General features: G+C 45.2%; 4 protein-coding genes across 4 annotated transcripts; all 4 read left to right on the top strand.

The window, feature by feature from the left end:
- Positions 1 to 10,256: 10,256 nt before the first annotated feature.
- Positions 10,257 to 11,207, top strand: LOC124256850 (inversin-B-like). The gene is made up of 2 exons (XM_046690820.1): positions 10,257 to 10,354; positions 10,558 to 11,207. Exons 1-2 carry the CDS (start codon positions 10,330 to 10,332, stop codon positions 11,205 to 11,207), a joined length of 675 nt encoding a protein of 224 aa, XP_046546776.1. The 5' UTR covers positions 10,257 to 10,329.
- On the top strand, positions 11,148 to 13,181 carry LOC124256881 (ankyrin repeat domain-containing protein 50-like). The gene has a single exon (XM_046690854.1). The coding sequence runs from the start codon at positions 11,300 to 11,302 to the stop codon at positions 13,031 to 13,033; it is 1,734 nt and encodes a 577-aa protein (XP_046546810.1). The 5' UTR covers positions 11,148 to 11,299; the 3' UTR covers positions 13,034 to 13,181.
- A 3,513-nt stretch (positions 13,182 to 16,694) lies between these two features.
- Positions 16,695 to 19,947, top strand: LOC124256838 (putative ankyrin repeat protein RF_0381). Its single transcript, XM_046690811.1, has 2 exons — positions 16,695 to 16,818; positions 18,578 to 19,947. The coding sequence occupies exons 1-2, from the start codon at positions 16,695 to 16,697 to the stop codon at positions 19,945 to 19,947; spliced, it is 1,494 nt and encodes a 497-aa protein (XP_046546767.1).
- A 2-nt stretch (positions 19,948 to 19,949) lies between these two features.
- LOC124256829 (serine/threonine-protein phosphatase 6 regulatory ankyrin repeat subunit B-like) lies at positions 19,950 to 21,011 on the top strand. The gene has a single exon (XM_046690800.1). It carries the CDS (start codon positions 19,950 to 19,952, stop codon positions 21,009 to 21,011), a length of 1,062 nt encoding a protein of 353 aa, XP_046546756.1.
- The last annotated feature ends 3,479 nt before the right edge of the window (positions 21,012 to 24,490 follow it).

Raw genomic sequence — 24,490 nt, 5'->3', positions numbered from 1 at the left:
ACCATGTTCTCGTCAGTATCCATTCCCACCTCAGGTTAACATGCAGTGACTTACAGGTACTCAAACACCATGTTCTCGTCAGTATCCATTCCCACCTCAGGTTAACATGCAGAGACTTAAATGTACTCAAACATCATGTTCTCGTCAGTATCCATTCCCACCTCAGGTTAACATGCAGTGACTTAAATGTACTCAAACACCATGTTCTCGTCAGTATCCATTCCCACCTCAGGTTAACATGCAGTGACTTAAATGTACTCAAACACCATGTTCCCGTCAGTATCCATTCCCACCTCAGGTTAACATGCAGTGACTTACAGGTACTCAAACACCATGTTCTCGTCAGTATCCATTCCCACCTCAGGTTAACATGCAGTGACTTAAATGTACTCAAACACCATGTTCCCGTCAGTATCCATTCCCACCTCAGGTTAACATGCAGTGACTTACAGGTACTCAAACACCATGTTCTCGTCAGTATCCATTCCCACCTCAGGTTAACATGCAGTGACTTACAGGTACTCAAACACCATGTTCTCGTCAGTATCCATTCCCACCTCAGGTTAACATGCAGTGACTTACAGGTACTCAAACACCATGTTCTCGTCAGTATCCATTCCCACCTCAGGTTAACATGCGGTGACTTACAGGTACTGAAACACCATGTTCTCGTCAGTATCCATTCCCACCTCAGGTTAACATGCAGTGACTTAAATGTACTCAAACACCATGTTCCCGTCAGTATCCATTCCCACCTCAGGTTAACATGCAGTGACTTAAATGTACTCAAACACCATGTTCTCGTCAGTATCCATTCCCACCTCAGGTTAACATGCAGTGACTTACAGGTACTCAAACACCATGTTCTCGTCAGTATCTATTCCCACCTCAGGTTAACATGCAGTGACTTACAGGTACTCAAACACCATGTTCCCGTCAGTATCCATTCCCACCTCAGGTTAACATGCAGTGACTTACAGGTACTCAAACACCATGTTCTCGTCAGTATCTATTCCCACCTCAGGTTAACATGCAGTGACTTAAATGTACTCAAACACCATGTTCCCGTCAGTATCCATTCCCACCTCAGGTTAACATGCAGTGACTTAAATGTACTCAAACACCATGTTCTCGTCAGTATCCATTCCCACCTCAGGTTAACATGCGGTGACTTACAGGTACTCAAACACCATGTTCTCGTCAGTATCCATTCCCACCTCAGGTTAACATGCAGTGACTTAAATGTGCTCAAACACCATGTTCTCGTCAGTATCCATTCCCACCTCAGGTTAACATGCAGTGACTTAAATGTACTCAAACACCATGTTCCTCGTCAGTATCCATTCCCACCTCAGGTTAACATATGCACGGTGACTTAAATGTACTCAAACACCATGTTCTCGTCGGTATCCATTCCCACCTCAGGTTAACGTACGGTGACTTACAGGTACTCAAACACCATGTTCTCGTCAGTATCCATTCCCACCTCAGGTTAACATGCAGTGACTTACAGGTACTCAAACACCATGTTCTCGTCAGTATCCATTCCCACCTCAGGTTAACATGCAGTGACTTAAATGTACTCAAACACCATGTTCTCGTCAGTATCCATTCCCACCTCAGGTTAACATGCGGTGACTTACGGGTACTCAAACACCATGTTCTCGTCGGTATCCATTCCCACCTCAGGTTAACATGCAGTGACTTACAGGTACTCAAACACCATGTTCCCGTCAGTATCCATTCCCACCTCAGGTTAACATGCAGTGACTTACAGGTACTCAAACACCATGTTCTCGTCAGGTATCCATTCCCACCTCAGGTTAACATGCAGTGACTTACAGGTACTCAAAAACACCATGTTCTCGTCAGTATCCATTCCCACCTCAGGTTAACATGCAGGTGACTTACAGGTGCTCAAACACCATGTTCTCGTCAGTATCCATTCCCACCTCAGATTAACGTGCGGTGACTTAAATGTGCTCAAACACCATGTTCTCGTCAGTATCCATTCCCACCTCCAGGTGAACATGCAGTGACTTACAGGTACTCAAACACCATGTTCTCGTCAGTATCCATTCCCACCTCAGGTTAGCATGCAGTGACTTACAGGTACTCAAACATCATGTTCTCGTCAGTATCCACTCCCACCTCAGATTAACATGCAGTGACTTAAATGTACTCAAACACCATGTTCTCGTCAGTATCCATTCCCACCTCAGGTGAACATGCAGTGACTTACAGGTACTCAAACACCATGTTCTCGTCAGTATCCATTCCCACCTCAGGTGAACATGCAGTGACTTACAGGTACTCAAACACCATGTTCTCGTCAGTATCCATTCCACACCTCAGGTTAACATGCGGTGACTTAAATGTACTCAAACACCATGTTCCCGTCAGTATCCATTCCCACCTCAGGTTAACATGCAGTGACTTACAGGTACTCAAACATCATGTTCTCGTCAGTATCCATTCCCACCTCAGGTTAACATGCAGTGACTTACAGGTACTGAAACACCATGTTCTCGTCAGTATCCACTCCCACCTCAGGTTAACATGCAGTGACTTACAGGTACTCAAACATCATGGTTCTCGTCAGTATCCATTCCCACCTCAGGTTAACATGCAGGTGACTTACAGGTACTCAAACACCATGTTCTCGTCAGTATCCATTCCCACCTCAGGTTAACATGCAGTGACTTACAGGTACTCAAACACCATGTTCTCGTCGGTATCCATTTCCACCTCAGGTTAACATACAGTGACTTACAGGTACTCAAACATCATGTTCCCGTCAGTATCCATTCCCACCTCAGGTTAACATGCAGTGACTTACAGGTACTCAAACACCATGTTCTCGTCAGTATCCATTCCCACCTCAGGTTAACATGCAGTGACTTACAGGTACTCAAACACCATGTTCTCGTCAGTATCCATTCCCACCTCAGGTTAACATGCAGTGACTTAAATGTACTCAAACACCATGTTCCCGTCAGTATCCATTCCCACCTCAGGTTAACATGCAGTGACTTACAGGTACTGAAACATCATGTTCTCGTCAGTATCCATTCCCACCTCAGGTTAACATGCAGTGACTTAAATGTACTCAAACACCATGTTCTCGTCGGTATCCATTCCCACCTCAGGTTAACATGCGGTGACTTACAGGTACTCAAACACCATGTTCCCGTCGGTATCCATTCCCACCTCAGGTTAACATGCGGTGACTTAAATGTACTCAAACACCATGTTCTCGTCGGTATCCATTCCCACCTCAGGTTAACATGCAGTGACTTAAATGTACTCAAACATCATGTTCTCGTCGGTATCCATTCCCACCTCAGGTTAACATGCAGTGACTTAAATGTACTCAAACACCATGTTCCCGTCAGTATCCATTCCCACCTCAGGTTAACATGCAGTGACTTAAATGTACTCAAACACCATGTTCTCGTCAGTATCCATTCCCACCTCAGGTTAACATGCAGTGACTTACAGGTACTCAAACATCATGGTTCTCGTCAGTATCCATTCCCACCTCAGGTTAACATGCAGTGACTTACAGGTACTCAAACACCATGTTCTCGTCAGTATCCATTCCCACCTCAGGTTAACATGCAGTGACTTACAGGTACTCAAACATCATGTTCTCGTCAGTATCCATTCCCACCTCAGGTTAACATGCAGTGACTTACAGGTACTCAAACATCATGTTCTCGTCAGTATCCACTCCCACCTCAGATTAACATGCAGTGACTTAAATGTACTCAAACACCATGTTCTCGTCAGTATCCATTCCCACCTCAGGTGAACATGCAGTGACTTACAGGTACTCAAACACCATGTTCTCGTCAGTATCCATTCCCACCTCAGGTTAACATGCAGTGACTTAAATGTACTCAAACACCATGTTCTCGTCAGTATCCATTCCACCTCAGGTTAACATGCAGTGACTTACAGGTACTCAAACACCATGTTCTCGTCAGTATCCATTCCCACCTCAGGTTAACATGCAGTGACTTACAGGTACTGAAACACCATGTTCTCGTCAGTATCCATTCCCACCTCAGGTTAACATGCAGTGACTTAAATGTACTCAAACACCATGTTCCCGTCAGTATCCATTCCCACCTCAGGTTAACATGCAGTGACTTACAGGTACTCAAACACCATGTTCTCGTCAGTATCCATTCCCACCTCAGGTTAACATGCAGTGACTTACAGGTACTCAAACACCATGTTCTCGTCAGTATCCATTCCCACCTCAGGTTAACATGCAGTGACTTACAGGTACTCAAACATCATGGTTCTCGTCAGTATCCATTCCCACCTCAGGTTAACATGCAGTGACTTAAATGTACTCAAACATCATGTTCTCGTCAGTATCCATTCCCACCTCAGGTTAACATGCAGTGACTTAAATGTACTCAAACATCATGTTCCCGTCAGTATCCATTCCCACCTCAGATTAACATGCAGTGACTTACATGTACTCAAACATCATGTTCCCGTAAGTATCCATTCCCACCTCAGGTTAACATGCAGTGACTTACAGGTACTCAAACACCATGTTCTCGTCAGTATCCATTCCCACCTCAGGTTAACATGCAGTGACTTACAGGTACTCAAACACCATGTTCTCGTCAGTATCCATTCCCACCTCAGGTTAACATGCAGTGACTTACAGGTACTCAAACATCATGGTTCTCGTCAGTATCCATTCCCACCTCAGGTTAACATGCAGTGACTTAAATGTACTCAAACATCATGTTCTCGTCAGTATCCATTCCCACCTCAGGTTAACATGCAGTGACTTAAATGTACTCAAACATCATGTTCCCGTCAGTATCCATTCCCACCTCAGATTAACATGCAGTGACTTACATGTACTCAAACATCATGTTCCCGTCAGTATCCATTCCCACCTCAGGTTAACATGCAGTGACTTAAATGCACTCAAACACCATATTCTCGTGTAGTCTTCCTGCTCTTGTTGGACACGGACATAACTTTCTTTTCTATGTCGAAACTATTCTTAATAATACGTTACATATAATGTACATGACTTGGATTCAGTACTATATACAACGAATCTACTGCATTTATTTATTGTTAAATCTAAAACCTTTAGGTTAACTTTTTAATATTTGTGAAGAATATATATCTATGTGGGGCAGCGAATATGTGTAGGCATGTTAGTTCATGTATGCACCGTTTTTGTTTGGTACTGAATATGTAGGTGTTTATGTATGTGTGACTTGTGAGCTGTGGCTGAATACTTTCAACAATAAACACAGGTATCTAAATATGATATGTAAACTTTATGGAGAAGTGTTCAAATTGGCTGTGCCTGTCGACCAATCCCATTCAATTTGGAGAATAAATATGATTTAAATAAAAAAAGAAATCCATAACATCAGATCAGTGGTTAGTTTAGCTCGGTCATGCTATCTTTTTGTCGCTTCATGTAGAGAGACAGCTACATACCACGGAATAATAAATAACATCGTTAACTTCCTTGGACAATGACACTGATCATATGGTCTTGTCATGTTTGGCGCTGTAAATGACGTGAATTATCTCCCTTTGATCGCAAATCATTAACGGAAACCATATACTGATAAGACGAAGGAGATATGCGTTGAATATATTTGTTTTAACTTCACCCGACGTTTTAACACTGTGACTATATTTATATAAAATCATATAATCATTATATATAATCATTTAGCTGAACAACTTATCACTTCTGGTAAATGAATGAATAAAATACGTGGGTTGGCAATATTGCATGCACTGTTTCGTGAGATGTCGTGAGCGAGTGTAACGTACGGATTCAGATTCGCGCGTCCCTGTAACTGTGTGCGCATGTACATGTGCTCATATGTGTGCGTGCGTGCGTGCATGCGTGTGTGCGTGTGTGTGTGTGTGTGTGTGTGTATGTGTGTGTTCAGTATGTATCTAATGTCTAAAACTGTATTTATTCTCCATGTATTTTTCAGTCATGTTGATGAAAATGACATTTTCTTCGTGTGGCAGTTTCGAATGGCGCCTTGATATCAGCACAAAGGTAAGCATTAAACTGTAATATATGTGTAGGACGGCATGGGAATTTCAACTTTAATGAACACATTCTGTGCATAATTATCTATATTTATTCCTTCGAAATGTACATTTATACGTATGTTTACAGACTATGTAACTATAATGTGGCTAATGTCTAGACAAGGGGACATTGCCCTTGGATGACGTATCACGCCATTGTATTGTGCAGCATGATTTCTGTGTCTGATTGTGTGGATGATAGATCTTAATGGATGATAGATATGATTATCGGGTAAAATTAAAGACTTTAACTGATAGTTACACCTGTTATTTATTGTGTAATTATGTGTTCCAGAGCTGCTTAATTTCCATACAAAAAAGGTTTTGCAAATAAAGATCTTTTAATCGGAGCGTGTGTTTGGTTACTATCTCGTAAGGATGGGAAAGCCACATTAACTTGCCTAGTATGGTCCCCAGGGAGTTGAGATTGAGAATACCATGTGTCGTTGAGATTGACATCCTATGATCGAGGGAAAACAAAAAGTGCCTGTGAGCAGCCAAGCTGGAACTCGGCGCTATATTTTATAATAATGATAATGATCTGGGGAAAAAACTGCTACAGGACGGGATCTTGAAAACTGCCTGCTCGTGGAACATATTTAGAAGCCATAGGTGAATCCAGTATATAAGATATTGATGTGCATCTGTATTTAATAGACGTGTACTAAAACTCCATGTCTATCGTGGTGTTAGGCCTACAGCCTTGGTATCATCACTTGTCAGTTAGTTTTAAATGACAATGCTAAAACTGATTACATTACAGTCGTGACGACAAGGACCGACAGTCGCTTCGATTTGGTGACGAGTTAATTTACTACTTTACATTATCACTTGGTGAGTAACACAGTATACGTAACATTCATATTCCCGCATTCTCTACACAACAACAACATTTTAACTGTGTTGTCAACATAGTAATGGTTGTGGCATAGCTGGCAGTACTACATATCCAGCAGTACCAACACTGTACTTGGCATACTTACAACAGTAACAGAGTAATGGTTACCTCATAGCTGGCAGTACTACATATCCAGCAGTACCAACACTGTACTTGGCATCAACAGTAACAGAGTAATGGTTACCTCATAGCTGGCGGTACTACATATCCAGCAGTACCAACACTGTACTTGGCATCAACAGTAACAGAGTAATGGTTACCTCATAGCTGGCGGTACTACATATCCAGCAGTACCAACACTGTACTTGGCATACTTACAACAGTAACAGAGTAATGGTTACCTCATAGCTGGCGGTACTACATATCCAGCAGTACCAACACTGTACTTGGCATCAACAGTAACAGAGTAATGGTTACCTCATAGCTGGCGGTACTACATATCCAGCAGTACCAACACTGTACTTGGCATCAACAGTAACAGAGTAATGGTTACCTCATAGCTGGCGGTACTACATATCCAGCAGTACCAACACTGTACTTGGCATACTTACAACAGTAACAGAGTAATGGTTACCTCATAGCTGGCGGTACTACATATCCAGCAGTACCAACACTGTACTTGGCATGCCACAACAGTAACAGGTAATGGTTACCTCATAGCTGGCGGTACTACATATCCAGCAGTACCAACACTGTACTTGGCATACTTACAACAGTAACAGAGTAATGGTTACCTCATAGCTGGCGGTACTACATATCCAGCAGTACCAACACTGTACTTGGCATACTTACAACAGTAACAGAGTAATGGTTACCTCATAGCTGGCGGTACTACATATCCAGCAGTACCAACACTGTACTTGGCATCAACAGTAACAGAGTAATGGTTACCTCATAGCTGGCGGTACTACATATCCAGCAGTACCAACACTGTACTTGGCATCAACAGTAACAGAGTAATGGTTACCTCATAGCTGGCGGTACTACATATCCAGCAGTACCAACACTGTACCTGGCATACTTACAACAGTAACAGAGTAATGGTTACCTCATAGCTGGCGGTACTTACATATCAGCAGTACCAACACTGTACTTGGCATACTTACAACAGTAACAGAGTAATGGTTACCTCATAGCTGGCGGTACTACATATCCAGCAGTACCAACACTGTACTTGGCATACTTACAACAGTAACAGAGTAATGGTTACCTCATAGCTGGCGGTACTACATATCCAGCAGTACCAACACTGTACTTGGCATACTTACAACAGTAACAGAGTAATGGTTACCTCATAGCTGGCGGTACTACATATCCAGCAGTACCAACACTGTACTTGGCATACTTACAACAGTAACAGGTAATGGTTTACCTCATAGCTGGCGGTACTACATATCCAGCATTACCAACACTGTACTTGGCATACTTACAACAGTAACAGAGTAATGGTTACCTCATAGCTGGCGGTACTACATATCCAGCATTACCAACACTGTACTTGGCATACTTACAACAGTAACAGAGTAATGGTTACCTCATAGCTGGCGGTACTACATATCCAGCAGTACCAACACAACATACTGTACTTAACATACTTACCGGACACATTGTCAGTCTTCACGTTCAGGTGTGCCATGCCCAGGCTTGCACGTGTATATACAATACGTACAACCTGTCACCTGTCCTGTGTTAGACCGTCGGGGGAGTTTGTCCTGGGACAGAGTTGGGCGCTACAGGTACGGTGATCGTGACTTATTCTTTTCGTAATTCACAACTTAGTCGTATATGAAATCCTGTGTTGTATTGATACTCGTATTTCTTGTGAATGTTCCATGTTGTCCTCTATGTCTGTTGTTAGCATGGAACGATGAAACACATGGTGGCATGCTTGACGTGTTAAGGCAGGGTTGACGTGTTAAGGCAGGATTGACGTGTTAAGGCATGCTTGACGTGTTAAGGCAGGGTTGACGTGTTAAGGCAGGGTTGACGTGTTAAGGTATGCTTGACGTGTTAAGGCAGGGTTGACGTGTTAAGGCATGCTTGACGTGTTAAGGCAGGGTTGACGTGTTTAGGCAGGGTTGACGTGTTAAGGCATGCTTGACGTGTTAAGGCAGGGTTGACGTGTTAAGGCAGGGTTGACTTGTTAAGGCAGGGTTGACGTGTTAAGGCATGGTTGACGTGTTAAGGCTTGCTTGACGTGTTAAGGCAGGGTCAGTGTTAAGGCATGGTTGACGTGTTAAGGCAGGGCAGGGTTGACGTGTTAAGGCATGCTTGACGTGTTAAGGCAGGGTTGACGTGTTAAGGCAGGATTGACGTGTTAAGGCAGGGTTGACGTGTTAAGGCATGCTAGACGTGTTAAGGCAGGGTTGACGTGTTAAGGCAGGATTGACGTGTTAAGGCAGGGTTGACGTGTTAAGGCATGGTTGACGTGTTAAGGCAGGATTGACGTGTTAAGGTAGGATTGACGTGTTAAGGCAGGGTTTGGCATATCATTCTGTTCCAGGTCACCGTGATAAATTATTCCAATTTGACCTTGATCGTTTCAAGGTCAGAACTGAATCCAGCTGATTGTTTGTGTCAATGCCTACAACATGGACAGAAGATTGCGGTGACATAAATGCCTACTGGCTGACTGTCAATATGCTCCCCCGATATTGTTGGTGTGATCAGGCCTGACGGACACCGTGACGTCATATCGCGATGGCGTGGGTCGTGTTTTTGTCCCCGCATTGTCCGCTCCAGAGCCGAGTGTTTACAGGAAACAGTAGTTTGGCAGGGGCGTTGGAGGAGGCAGTGTTGACCCACCGGGTCTTACTTTTTATAATTAAATGTATTACCGGCAGAGTAGGGCATGTATATGGGTAAACTAATATCCCAAATATAATGCATCTTTCCAGGTTTTGAAAATACTGTATCACCATCACCTGCAGGGTTGCCAACATGGACGTGCTGGTAGATCTATATCAATAATGCAGTCTGATTTACTTGGGGGGACAGGCCGTCAGTTTTGTATGACATGAGGCATCAATGTATTTTAAAGTCAGGAGTTTATACGAAGTGAAGTACCTATTTTAGAACATTTTCAACAATGACAATTTTGAAAATAACTTTGTGGTCTCACATCTCCGACACCAACATATCTAGAAATGGTCCCAGTCGGCTGAAAGTCAACTGCTTAACATCCTTTGTCAAACAATGATTGTACATTCGTAGAAATGATTCGCTTTAAATTTCTTTTGATTCAGTTTTAGTGCACTACAAGCATCGTTCATCTTTGTGAGTCTGGCTGCAGACAGAAGGACTAATGCAGATACGACATCGTGATGGAGAATCCTGGCAGACTTGAAGGTATGGTCACCATCGACTCTACGCAAGGTGATGTCAGCTCACATATCATTGAATTTGTCAAGTTATAATGCCACTAATATCAAGAGTTGCATATCAGAAAAACTCAACTTGTAAGTGTCTGTCTTAGCTGTTGTCAGCTGAGCTACAGCTTGGTTTTAGGCAAAACAGTCATGCATGGTTTGAATATATATTTGATGTTGCAGAGACAACAGACAGCGCTCCCTCTCCTCCTCCATCTTCGGAAGGTGAAGGTCACATCAATGTCGATCATGTCCCTCCTCCACCACGCGAGGCGAGTTCTGACAGTGACCTCCACGTCGCCTGTAAAAGAGGCAAGTTGCAACAAGTCCAACACCTGGTGTCCAGTGCTCAAACTGACGTGAACGCTGAAGGGCGGGTCGGTAGGACACCGGTGATGCTAGCAGCCAGGTGTGGACATGACGAGGTGTTCCACTTCCTTGTTACAAACGGAAGTGACGTAACTCGCTTGAGCAATGATGATGACAACATTCTCCACTTCGCCTGTTTGGGAGGTAATATAGAGATAGTGAAATACATCCTTTCACAAAACTTTATAGATATAGACAGTCGAGGAAAGTTTGGACGAACACCAGTCATGAAAGCGGCATGGGGTGGACATGTTAGTCTGTTTGATCTCCTGGAGAGGGTTGGAGCGGACCTGTCTCTACTGAGCGAACAAGGCGACACCATCTTACACCTGGCCTGTCATAGAGACAATGTGCCTATGGTCAAGCACATCCTGTCTAAGCACATTGTCGGCGTCAACTGTCGGGGAATGAATGGGCGGACACCCGTGATGATTGCGGCAATGTATGGACACAGGGCGTGTTAAAAGTACTTGTTGATAATGGTGGTGATGTATCACTTGTGGACTCTAATGGTGAAAACGTCCTCCATGCGGCGTGTCGGGGTGGAAGTAACAACATGGTGCTCCATTTTCTCTCTAAACGCATCTCCCGTATCAACAGTAAATCAGGCAACGGACAGACGCCATTGATGCTTGCAGCAGAGGGAGGTCACAGAGGTGTGTTCGACTTGCTGGTCAGTAAAGGAGCTGACCTGTCGCTAAAAGACACTAGCAACAATAACATACTTCACATGGCGTGTCGTGGTGGATGTGTGGAGATTGTACGGCGTGTCATCTCCGACAACATTTCTGGAATCAACAGTACAGGAAGCAATGGACGCACACCGCTGATGGTTGCAGCAGAGAGGGGTCACACAACAGTAATTGGTGTACTTAAACAGCATGGGTGTGATTTGTCTGTGACTGATGCCGATCGCAACAACCTCCTCCACATAGCCTGTCTTGGAGGCCATGATGAGACGGTGCTGCACGTCCTCAGTCTGGATCTGTTTGACATCAACTGTCGGGGGAAGGGGGGACGGACGCCACTCATGGTGGCAGCTTTAGCGGGAAACAGACAAGTGTTTGATGTCCTCGTACGTAAAGGCGGTGACCCATCCTTGGTGGACGATGACGGTAACAACATCCTTCACATCGCTTCCTTGGGAGATGATGTAGAAATGGTGAAATACGTCCTCTCACTGAGTAATGCTGACATCAACAGCAGAGGCAGGTATGGGAGGACTGCGGTGATGCTAGCTGCCGAGTCTGGACATCGAGATGTGTTTTACTTTCTTGTCTGTAAAGGAAGTGACCTGGGATGTGTTGACGACAACGGCGACAGCATCCTTCATGTTGCCTGTATTGGAGGACACGTGACGATGGTGGAGTGCATCATATCTCTGGACATCGTAGACATCAACAGTGGAGGTCAGTACGGGGGAACGCCGCTGATGGCAGCAGCTGAGGGGGGACACAGAGACGTGCTGGACTTGCTCATCAGTAAAGGTGGTGACGTGTCTCTGGTGGATGACTACAACAACAACATCCTCCACGTGGTGTGTATCGGCGGCAACGCCGACATTGTGAAGTATGTCCTGTCCAAGCATGTCGTGGACATCAACAGCAGAGGCGAGTACGGCCGAACCCCTGTCATGATCGCCGCTCGCTGGGGTCATAAAGGAGTGTTTGACCTGCTGGTCAGCAGAGGCGGCGATGTGGCACTGGTCAGTGACCACGGGGACAACATCCTCCATGTGGCTTGCTATGGAGGTCACGTGGACATGGTGAAGCACATCCTGTACAAATACCATGTAAACCTGGACACCAGGAACCAGTACGGGCGGACGGCAGTGATGGTCGCGGCACGCATGGGTTATGTCAGCGTGGTGGACCTTCTGATCAGACGGGGAGCCGATGTGTCTCTCGTGAATGACGAAGGCGATAACCTGCTGCACGTTGCCTGCAGCGGCGGCCACCTGGCGATGGTGGAGTACGTGGTACTGCGCGACTTGGTCGACATCAACTGTACAGAACTCCTGGGAATGACACCGCTCATGTTGGCAGCAAAGCATGGGCACATTAAGGTGTTTGACTTTCTCGTCAGTGAAGAATGTGACGTGTCTGTGTTGACAGTGAATGGGGACAACGTCCTCCATGTTGCATGCAGTGGAGGGAATGAGGGGATGGTGAACCACATCATCCAGATGGACATGGTCGACGTGGAGGCGAGAAACCACTTCGGGTCTACAGCTGCCATGGTAGCCAGAGAACAGGGTCACCAGTCTCTCTCCGACAGCATGTCCACGTGATGCTGGTCATCTCTGTCCACTCTGTCCCAGCTGGACATCCACCCATATGATGAGAAGTACAGATCCCTGGTGACGGGAAAATAGTTCTATATAGTATCAAAACTGCAAATATTTCGATTTCGTTGTCCTTTTGTTTCCTGTTTTACTAGCTGTGCTTTTCTTCTGTAAAACAAGTTTATGATTAGTAAATTAAAATCACATAACGAGAATGGTGTTTCTGTCCCTAAACCCAACCATGATCCTGATACTACAGACGTATCCACGCTTGCTGTATGACCGAGTGTGATGCGTGTATTGTATATAACTGGCAGACCATGAACGGAGTGTGCCTGTTTAATAAATCGACAATATGTGTGCCACCACTGACAGAATGCATACCTTGTGTTGTCATGATCCACTTATGCATGTATGCATGTCCATAGCCGGGATCGCTGCACGTGTTGACACTGTGCTGACGAAGAGTGGCATTCACCAGCTGTTATGTAGTTGTGAGCTCAGGGGACTGAAATACTTGAACCTTTTCAAACATTTCAATGTGAGTTAGGAAGCCTTTAAGACACTACAGAAACTTAATGCTGGATAAAGTGAGACGCTGTAAGGAAACTGTATTATCGATTGAGAATGTCAGATAATGGATCTATACAACGGTCCGCGCACAGTTGTGAATGGCCGGCACAGGGCTTAACAAACACACGTATACACACACTCTCTCACACATATGCACCCTCCCCCCATACGTACACACACACTTTCTCTCGCACGTACATACAGTCTCTACCACGTATACACACACTCTCTCACACGTATACACCCTCCCCAATACGTACACTCTGTCTCGCACGTACATACAGTCTCTAGCACACGTATACACACACTCACTCTCTCACACGTATACACATGCTCTCTCTGACAAAAACTTTTCTCTCTACCTCCCTCCCCTCTCTCTCCCTCTCTCTCTCCCTCTCTCTCTCCCCCCTCTCTCTCTCCTCTCTCTCTCTCTCTCTCTCTCTCTCTCTCTCTCTCTCTCTCTCTCCTCTCTCTCTCTCTCTCTCCCCGCTCTCACCACTCCTATTTAACCAAGTTAACAACGTTAAATATATTAATGTAGCTGCTGTTATGACGTATATGGTAATACTATCCATTCCATATTTCTTACAAACGCAACATATAAATAGATTTTATCCTCCAATCCTCCACTGGACGCATAGCGTCTACACATACAATGAGCTAATACTGGATACAGTTTGATAAAATCTGTTTTATATTCGACGGTCATGTTATGGCGGTATCCCATCTTCGTGGCGGCGTCTACATGGCATGGCACCCACATAGTACTACGACTTGTACTTTACCAAGAAAGTATAATAGAAAATATATTATTAACATGATGTTGCGTCCAACCACTTTCAGAAAGGCGTTGTGTATTCCTAATACCAGTCTGTACTGCCAGGAATAGGACCCGACAATCCAGTGATTGATATTAAGATCAACACTTCCGGTACAACGACGCTCTGACAAACACGTGACTGAGTCGAACCAACTCTGTTCACAACATTTGGATTACTGAGGTCCGTATTTTATGGAATCATGCATTGCGTCCTGCTTCTTATCTTTGTGTGTTCAATAAACAAAAATAACACTCGGAATTATTCAGCCACCAGCTCGACCGGAAAACCAATGACAAAGCGTAACGTGAGTTTTTGAAGTGAGTATAAAGCGCCTGCTGTTTGGCCGTCACACGTGAAAAGCTTCACGTGGAGCGGGTCGGTTGTAATAGTGTTTGCGTATTTGTTAGTGATTTGTAATCTGTAATCGATGATTTGCCACCCTTGATTCAGGACGTACAGGACTGAGGTCGATATACACAAGTACTGACTTGCTCGGGCACCAGTGTAAGTTCTTTTCTTCAGAAGACTTTCCCTCACAGTTAAGCAGCATTTGTTATTTCAACAGACAAACACATACTGGGGGACATGTCGTGGCGAAGTGGCTCTTGTACAGTACTTTCGGGAACAAATAAGGCATGGAGACATTTCTATATAACGTCCTTAACGTATTTAATGTAACTTGTCGGCGCGTGAATATTGTCAAACCTTTCCAAGGTGGACAAAAAGCAGTGAAGATTTGTCTCTGTTCAGAGCGCAATTGCTATCATAAAGTACATACCTCATATTGCATCAATGCATCAGTCATTCCATTGAGTTGCACGTTCATTGAGGAATTGTCATGCCCGACTTGAACGTGACAGATGCACTTTGGTTTAGGTACAACTACAGAAGTACATCTACACCGACATGGACCACGTCTACACCCACATGGACCACACCTACACCAACATGGACCACACCTACACCTACATGGACCACATCTATACCCACATAGACCACATCTACACTCACATTGACCAAATCTACACCCACATTGATCACATCTACACCCACATGGACCACATCTACACCCACCTGGGCCACATCTACACCCACATGGACCACATCTACACCCACATGGACCACATCTACACTCACATAGACCACATCTACAACCACATGGACCACATCTACACTGACATGGGCCACATCTACTGCTACAAAGGCCTCATCTACACCTACATGGACCACTTCTACTCCGACATGGACCACATCTTCAACCACGTGGACCACATCTACACCCTCATGGACCACATCTACACCTACATGGACCACGTCTACACCAACATGGACCACACCTACACCTACATGGACCACATCTACTGCTACAAAGGCCTCATCTACACCTACATGGACCACTTCTACTCCGACATGGACCACATCTACACCCACATGGACCACATCTACACCCACATGGACCACATCTACACTGACATGGGCCACATCTACTGCTACAAAGGCCTCATCTACACCTACATGGACCACTTCTACTCCGACATGGACCACATCTACACCCACATGGACCACATCTACACCCACATGGACCACATCTACACCTACATGGACCACATCTACACCCACATGGACCACATCTACACCCACATGGACCACATCTACACCCACATGGACCACATCTACACCCACATGGACCACATCTACACCCACATGGACCACATCTACACCCACATGGACCACATCTACACTGACATGGGCCACATCTACTGCTACAAAGGCCTCATCTACACCTACATGGACCACTTCAACTCCGACATGGACCACATCTACACCCACATGGACCACACCTACGCCGACATGGACCACTTCTACACCTACATGGACCACATCAACACCTACATGGACCACATCTACTGCTACAAAGGCCACATCTTCACCTACATGGACCACATCTACACCTACATGGGCCATACCTACTGCTACTAAGGCCTCATCTACACCTACATGGACCACTTCAACACCTACATGGACCACATCTACACCTACATGGACCACATCTTCACCTACATGGGCCATACATCTACTGCTACTAAGGCAACATCTACACCAACATGGACCACATCTACGCTGACTAAGGCCACATCTACTGCTACATGGACCACATACCACACATAAGGACCCACATCCACACCTACATGGACCACATCTACACCCACACGGACCACATCTTCACCCACATAGACCACATCTCCACCCACATGGACCACATCTACACCCACATGGACCACATCTACACCTACATGGGCCACATCTTCAACCACGTGGACCACATCTACACCCTCATGGACCACATCTACACCTACATGGACCACATCTTCACCCACGTGGACCACATCTCCACCGGCATGGACCATATTTTCACCCACATGGACCACATCTACACCCACATAGACCACATTTCCTCCCACATGGACCACATCTACACCCACATGGACCACATCTACACCCACATAGACCACATTTCCTCCCACATGGACCACATCTACACCCACATGGACCACATCTGCACCTACATAGACCACATGTACACCGACTAAGACCACATCTATACCACAAATGGACCACATCTACTCCGACATGGACCACATCTACACCCACATGGACCACGTCTACGCTGACTAAGGCCACATCTACTGCTACAAAGGCCACATCTACTGCTACAAAGGCGACATCTACACCTACATGGACCACATCAACACCGATATGGACCACATCTACACCTACATGGACCACATCTACACCCACACGGACCACATCTTCACCCACATAGACCACATCTCCACCCACATGGACCACATCTACACTAACATTGACCACATCTACACCTACATGGACCACATCTACACCCACATGGACCACATCTACACCGACATGGACCACATCTACACCTACATGGACCACATCTACACCCACTTGGACCACATCTACACCCACATGGACCACATCTACACCCACATGGACCACATCTACACCCACATGGACCACATCTTCACCCACATGGACCACATCTACACCTACATTGACCACATCTACACCCACATGGACCACATCTGCACCAACAAAGGCCACATCTACACCCACATGGACCACATCTACACCCACTTGGACCACATCTACACCTACATGGACCACATCTACACCTACCTGGACCACATCTACACCCACATGGACCACATCTACTCCCTCATGTACCACATCTACACCCACATGGGCAAATACATCTACACCGGGCAAATATCAAACTTTATTGTCTCAATCATTTCACAAATGTATTTCATTCAAAACTTTATTTAACCCCGGACAAAGAATATTTCCCATCGGGGGTCTTTAAATATCCCAGTTTGAAACAGACAATCAAGTGATTGACATCATGAGCATCGATCTATAAACGGTCTGGGATATAATTACATGCATCAACCCAGTCAGCGAGCCTGACCACGTCCTGTTAGTCAACTCGTACGACAAAAATAGATAAGGACGAATGTGACGGAGTGTTTGGTTTCAGATGAATGACAAAACTTTGGAATGAGTTAATTATTAATTAACAATACTTCGGAGTGAAGGATTGGTACATGAACAAATAGGTGCATACATCGTCACTGCTCGAATGCAGTCCAGAAGGACAGGGTGCAGTAACGAATGTCTACATGCAGTAACATCATTCATTGACAACTTGCTGACGCCAAAGAACTATTCATTGTCGGTCGACCACGTACATTCACAGTTTAATAATGCAAGCTATCAGGATATTACATACATGTTGTCTGTTTACTGCGATTATACGTTCAGTAGGCGCTACTGACCCCGCCGAGCCGCCTGATCAAGGCAAGCAGGTGAGACAGAGAGGTAAGCAATTCTTAGGATTAACTGAGATTAATAGAGAAAAGTCGATTGATTCTACAAACAAAGCAGGACAACAGGTAACTCTGAAGGTCATCATGACACAATATTATGGATATTTACCACAGAACGAAATGTAGATACATGACATTGTATATAGATTTACATTGTGTATGGTGTTTTATGATAGAATATTGCATCAATACCACAGCATTAGAAACTCATAGAAGGACTTGAGTCCAGAGTGTAGTGTGTTTGACAGACGTAGTAATCACTGCCTATGTCTCTGTCAGGATGTCCTGTACCACCAACAACGCGGATCTGTACGGTGCCTGCTGCTCGGGGAGCGTGGATGAAGTCACTCGCATCTTACGGCGAGATGGAGTTGACATCAACACCCGGTGGTCAAACGGCAGGACACCAGTGATGGCAGCAGCAGATGGCCAGCACGTGGACGTGTTTAAGCTACTCCGCCGGAAGGGAGCCGATCTGTCGGCAGTGGATGAAGACAATAACACCATTCTGCATATTGCTTGCGTCAGAAATAATCTCAAAATAGTCAGGTTGATTCTCTCTGAAGGAACTATTGACATCAATGTAAAAGGCAAAAGCAGATTGACGCCGGTGATGTTGGCAGCACGTCATGGGTGCAAACACGTCTACTTGGAACTTGTAAACAACAAACACTGCGACATGAGACTTGTTGGAGATGACGGTGACAACCTTCTCCACCTGGCATGTCTTAAAGGCCATCTGTTTATTGCTGAAGATCTGCTCTCACGTCGGATATTCAATATCAACTGTAGAGGGAACTTGGGCAGGACACCGCTAATGAAGGCAGCGTGGACGGGTTCCAAACGGATTTTCGACCTGATCATAGAGAAAGGAGGCCAGACGTCGCTGCTGGATGACAAGGGGATGAACATCCTCCACGTGGCCTGTGCTGGAGGAAAGGTACACATTGTACAGCATATCCTCTCAAAACGCATTGTGGGCATCAACAGTAGGAGGAATGATGGAAGAACGCCCTTGATGGTTGCTGCAGAGTATGGACACAAAGAGGTGTACAACTTACTCTTACGAGACGGAGGAGACAGATCTCTGGAAGACGTTGATGGCAACAACATCCTCCATGTGGTGTGCAGGGGCGGTAACGGGAGTATGGTGCAGCACACATGTGACAGAAACCAGCGCAGGGCCCTCATCCATGGCACGGACAGAAAGGGGAGGACTCCTCTGATGGCGGCAGCCGAGACAGGGCACAAGGAGGCCTTTGAGGTCGTCAGGCGTAAAGGAGGGGACATCACCATTAGAGACAGCTTTGGGAACAAGCTTATTTATGTTGCCTGTGTGGGAGGGGATCTACCAATGATAATGCACATCGCTTCACTGGATGTTACGGAAGGACTGAATGATAGGAGGATGTTGATCCTTGCGGCAGAGAGTGGCCGTAAGGATGTTTTCGATTTTCTTATGGGTGAAGGATGCGATTTGTCTCTTGATGATGATGAAGAAGATACTGTGTTCCATGCAGCCTGTCGTGGGGTCATGTGGATATGGTGGAATATGTACTCTCAAGGTTCAACTTTGACGTCAACAAAAGGGGGAAATACAAAGGGCGAACTGCCATGATGATGGCAGCTGAGAATGGCAATATAGAAGTGTTCAAGTACCTGTTGACAAAACAGTGTGATGTGTTTGTATTGGATGAGGATGACGACAACATCCTCCACGTGGCGTGTATGGGAGGACACACAGAGATGGTGAAGTATATTGTCTCTGAAGGGTATTTTGATATCAACTGTAAAGGAAAACATGGCCGCACTCCCATGATGATGGCGGCTGAGTTTGACAACATTGACGTCTTCTACTTCACAGTGTGTAAAGGGGGCGATGTTTCACACGTTGATGCTGATGGAATGAACATCCTACATCTGGCCTGCTTAGGAAACAATGTGAAGATGGTGAATGAACTCCTGAAACTTGAACTTGTTGACATCGACACGAGAGACCGCCGAGGACAGACACCAGCCATGTTGGCGGCACGTCAGGGAAACAGACCCGTGTTGGACCTACTCACGAGAGAACATGCACGTCTTCTACTCGTGGACAGTTATGGTGATAATATGCTCCAACTGGCCTGCATCCGAGATAATGTGAGCATTGTCAACTATCTGCTCTTCAAACACCTTTTCAACATCAACAGTGCTGGGCGAGAGGGAAGGACGCCATTAATGGTGGCAGCCAACCGCGGTTGTAAAGTTATATTTGACTTACTTTTAAAAGAAGGGGGCGACATGAAGCTGGTGGATGATTACAATAACAACATACTGCATCTGGCTTCTAGTGGAGGAAACAAGGACATTGTGGAGAAGGTCCTGATGGACACGTCTATTGACATCAACAGCAGAGGCCGCTACGGGAAGACAGCAGCCATGGTGGCAGCAGAGGGAGGTCACATAGACGTGTTGGATCTCCTTCTACAGGAAGGTTGTGATTTAACTGTTGTTGATGATGACGGTCACAGCATCCTCCACGTCGCTTGTGCTGGAGGGGATGAGGAATGCAATGTGCAGATGGTGCAGTACCTCCTCCCGCTGCCGGGTGTAGACGTCAAGGATGTAAACAAAAATGGCGCAACAGCAGCAGACATTGCACGAACAAAGAAACATGATCGAATACTGTCGCTGTTTTAGGTATGACGCATGTCACCTGGACAATTGTGTAACTCGATTTATCATCAAAAACTGATTTCGTTTTGACAGTGCAATGCCCTGACAATGATATGGCGTCATGGACTTGATGACGCCACAATGCTATGACATCGCTGCACTGCAAATCTAATGGCAGTACTGTGTTCAGAGATGTACATTTTTAATTAAAAACTAATGAAGAGTGATTTTGATGATAAATAGAATCTCACCCTCGTGTCTTCTGATATCAAATATATCAACACTCCTTGATAAAAGTACAAATATCCTCGGCAAGCCTCGGATATTGACACAATGTCATGTCAGACATATATTAAAGAGCGACTTTGCACCCGTTCCCGGATGCAGATGGTCTCTAGTTTACTTGCACTGGCTGTACATGTGTTCACTGTGTTTTATTTCTTAGATCCAGTGTACCTGCACCAAAATGTAAAACATTGTAGTTGGTGTTTTTTGCATGTACGTCTTGCTACTGAACTGCCGCGGATACAGTGTGTGATTTTCGTTGTATCACTTGTGACTTTTGATGCGGTAAAAACCGGTGCAATTCTTATTTCTGAATGCTTTCTGGTAGATAAATTCCCTCTGGTAAAGTATGTTTATGTAGTTAAGTAACACAGGTAGGGTCCCCTCACAAAGAATGTGATGAGTGGCCTTGAGTTCAGATCTAATTTAGCTTTACCGCATGACCTTCTATTTTGAACAGGTATTAAATCTCTGTGGGATATGTCTAAACGTCTTCCCACCACTCTTTTGAAATCAAGATGACCTTTCTAGGCATTCTCAAGATCGACCGCGGAGGTTAGCGTATCCTAGCTTCTCTACCTTCCTTGTTTTTCGAGTGTCACACGTTTGGCCAATGGCACACAGGGATTCTGTTTCAGGAGTGAGATGAAAAATGAAACAGTAAAATAAAACCATTTGCAATACATGTTCGTCTTTCGTCTGTGTCATATGGCTGAATACACAAGTGTAACTTACTTAACATATGTGAAAACCTCATTTTTTACTGACACATACAAGCGTATAACAAATACATGAGCGGCAGGAAACGGGCCTGTTCCCCGCCAATCACCGTCATGTCCAGTCACAGTTTGGGCATGTGAGCTGACACAGGCGTCGTCCTACACAGACGTGTAGTTGTTTGTGAAAGTACAGTAGTCATCCCGCTGTTGATGAAACAACTGTCAGGTTAGAAACTGCAGAAAGCTGACATGGTGTGGTCAACACCCCGGTCTCTCGATGTCCAAAATCAGCCGGACAGCAAGACAACCTGGTGGTTAAGTCGTTCGCTCTTCACAATGAAGGCCGGGGTTCGAGTCCCCGCGTGAAGCCAGGACATAGATACAAGCGGTGTAAAACCATGCTCAATCTCTGACTGTTCTTTATGTAACAACTGCTTGACTTTAGACAGTAACTGTAGACCAGTAATTTCTGGCTTTCTGTTTAGTGAAATATCATGCTTAAGATCAACCCTGTGTCGTGTGAGGTTTGACAGTTACATAAGACCTTGATTCTGTTGTGAGTTTGTTCTATGGTTTTTAAGCCCCTCTAAAGATCTCTACACTCATTTCCTCGAGCACGACGAATGCACACATTATTTGTGATCCCCGCATAGGGATTAATACTGCTTGTGACATATCCACACACACTGTACAGAGACATTCATGAACGTTTGACAATGTGAATGTACACACTACAATGTAAGAGTATTAATAGACAGGCTGTACCGGGCCTCCGGATTTCCTTTCATAACGAGGTGCTTCCCGCCAAATCGCCAGCTATCTGTATAGTGATGTGGCATGTCATTGGCACACATTTGCACATACCTGCACACTCTTGTACGCTCTCCTACAAAATGCTTTGAATGGAGGGCGGAGTTTGTAGCCCCACCTAACACAGGCGTGTTTGATGATCACGACGTATCTGTGGTACGTATCTGTCGTGATGTGTTTGTTGGGTTGGTGTAATACGTTAACACAATGTCAGCCCGGTCACCCAGAAACACCCCTGAACCACCACCCTCTCATTGGGTCGGAATCAACGCGGATGTGATTAAATCAGCATGAAAAATTGTGACTGCATGTTTGTGTGCGTGCGCGCGCGCATGTGTGTCTGTCTGTGTGTCTGTGTGTGTGTGTGTGTGTGTGTGTGTGTGTGTGTGTGTGTGTGTGTGTGTGTGTGTGTGTGTGTGTGTGTGTGTGTGTGTGTGTCTGTGTATGTATCTTTCACTACACACGCTTGATTACCTGGGTGTTCTACCAGCAAGTGGTCCCCCTTCGTACAAAATGGCAAAAGTTACTACAAAATAATGATTGTTTGTTAAACCACCATTTTTTCCGGTGTCCAAACTTATAAGGCAAATCGTCAGAGTTGGTCTGTCGATTTCATGTGACTGTGCGAAATTTGGTTTTGTTGCAGATGTTAGATTTTGTTGTTTGTGAGCAATTGATCGGTCTCAAATGAAATCAAACGGACTGTAGTAGGCTGGGGCCAATGGATCAAACCATAGACTACTTGCTATGCAGTACACCATGGAGGCGATCGAGTGGGAGACATAACGGTCTATATGACAGATCTTGAAATACTATTCACCCACAACAAGTATGTGAATAGTATTGCCCACTATGACAAGTTGATTCACTCACCAAGTGTCACCTAAGCTCTTTCATTGCTAATCGCGCGGTGTCTATTCACCCAGAACTCGACTAAGCCAGTGGTAAGTCGTTGGGTTTTGTATACTGTACCAGAACATGCCAGGACACTGACTGACTGGCGGAGATCTGGTCACTAGTGACTCGCGACAGTGCACAAAATCCTCCCTGTGGGGTGTCGATGTTGTACAAATATTTCTCTGTGGGGTCTCGATGTTGTTCAAATATTTTCCTGTGGGGTCTCGATGTTGTACAAATATTTTCCTGTGCGGTCTCGATGTTGTACAAATATTTCCCTGTGGGGTCTCGATGTTGTACAAATATTTCCCTGTGGGGTCTCGATGTTGTACATGTATTGGACTGTGGGGTCTCGATGTTGTACAAATATTTCCCTGTGGGGTCTCGATGTTGTACATGTATTGGACTGTGGGGTCTCGATGTTGTACAAATATTTCCCTGTGGGGTCTCGATGTTGTACATCTATTGGACTGTGGGGTCTCGATGTTGTACATCTATTGGATTGTGGGGTCTCGATGTTGTACATCTATTGGATTGTGGGGTCTCGATGTTGTACATCTATTGGACTGTGGGGTCTCGATGTTGTACATCTATTGGACTGTGGGGTCTCGATGGTGTACATCTATGGGGCTGTGGGGTCATGCTGCTGTATATGTATGCTGCTAGAATAAAGTAACTGTGCATTAGTTTATGACATGTCATTTTAATGCCAAAAATATAATAACATGATTTGTGATGTTTTCTGTAATCACCGTTTTACTGTTGGCAGGATAATATCGAAATCTGTCGGAT

Source organism: Haliotis rubra, unplaced genomic scaffold (assembly GCF_003918875.1).
Source record: "Haliotis rubra isolate DU_JTF1 unplaced genomic scaffold, ASM391887v1 Scf1165, whole genome shotgun sequence".
NCBI lineage: Eukaryota > Metazoa > Mollusca > Gastropoda > Lepetellida > Haliotidae > Haliotis > Haliotis rubra.
The sequence above is the reverse complement of the archived record's forward strand: the minus strand, read 5'-3'. Positions and strand labels throughout refer to the sequence as shown.

Coding starts and splice junctions, on each gene's coding strand:
- LOC124256838 (XM_046690811.1), top strand. CDS start 16,695: ATGGACCACATCTACACCTACATGGGCCACATCTTCAACCACGTGGAC. Junction 16,819..18,577: donor CGTGGACCACATCTCCACCG/GCATGGACCATA, acceptor TGTGTTTGACAG/ACGTAGTAATCACTGCCTAT.
- LOC124256881 (XM_046690854.1), top strand. CDS start 11,300: ATGGTGCTCCATTTTCTCTCTAAACGCATCTCCCGTATCAACAGTAAA.
- LOC124256850 (XM_046690820.1), top strand. CDS start 10,330: ATGGAGAATCCTGGCAGACTTGAAG. Junction 10,355..10,557: donor GAATCCTGGCAGACTTGAAG/GTATGGTCACCA, acceptor TTGATGTTGCAG/AGACAACAGACAGCGCTCCC.
- LOC124256829 (XM_046690800.1), top strand. CDS start 19,950: ATGGCAGCTGAGAATGGCAATATAGAAGTGTTCAAGTACCTGTTGACA.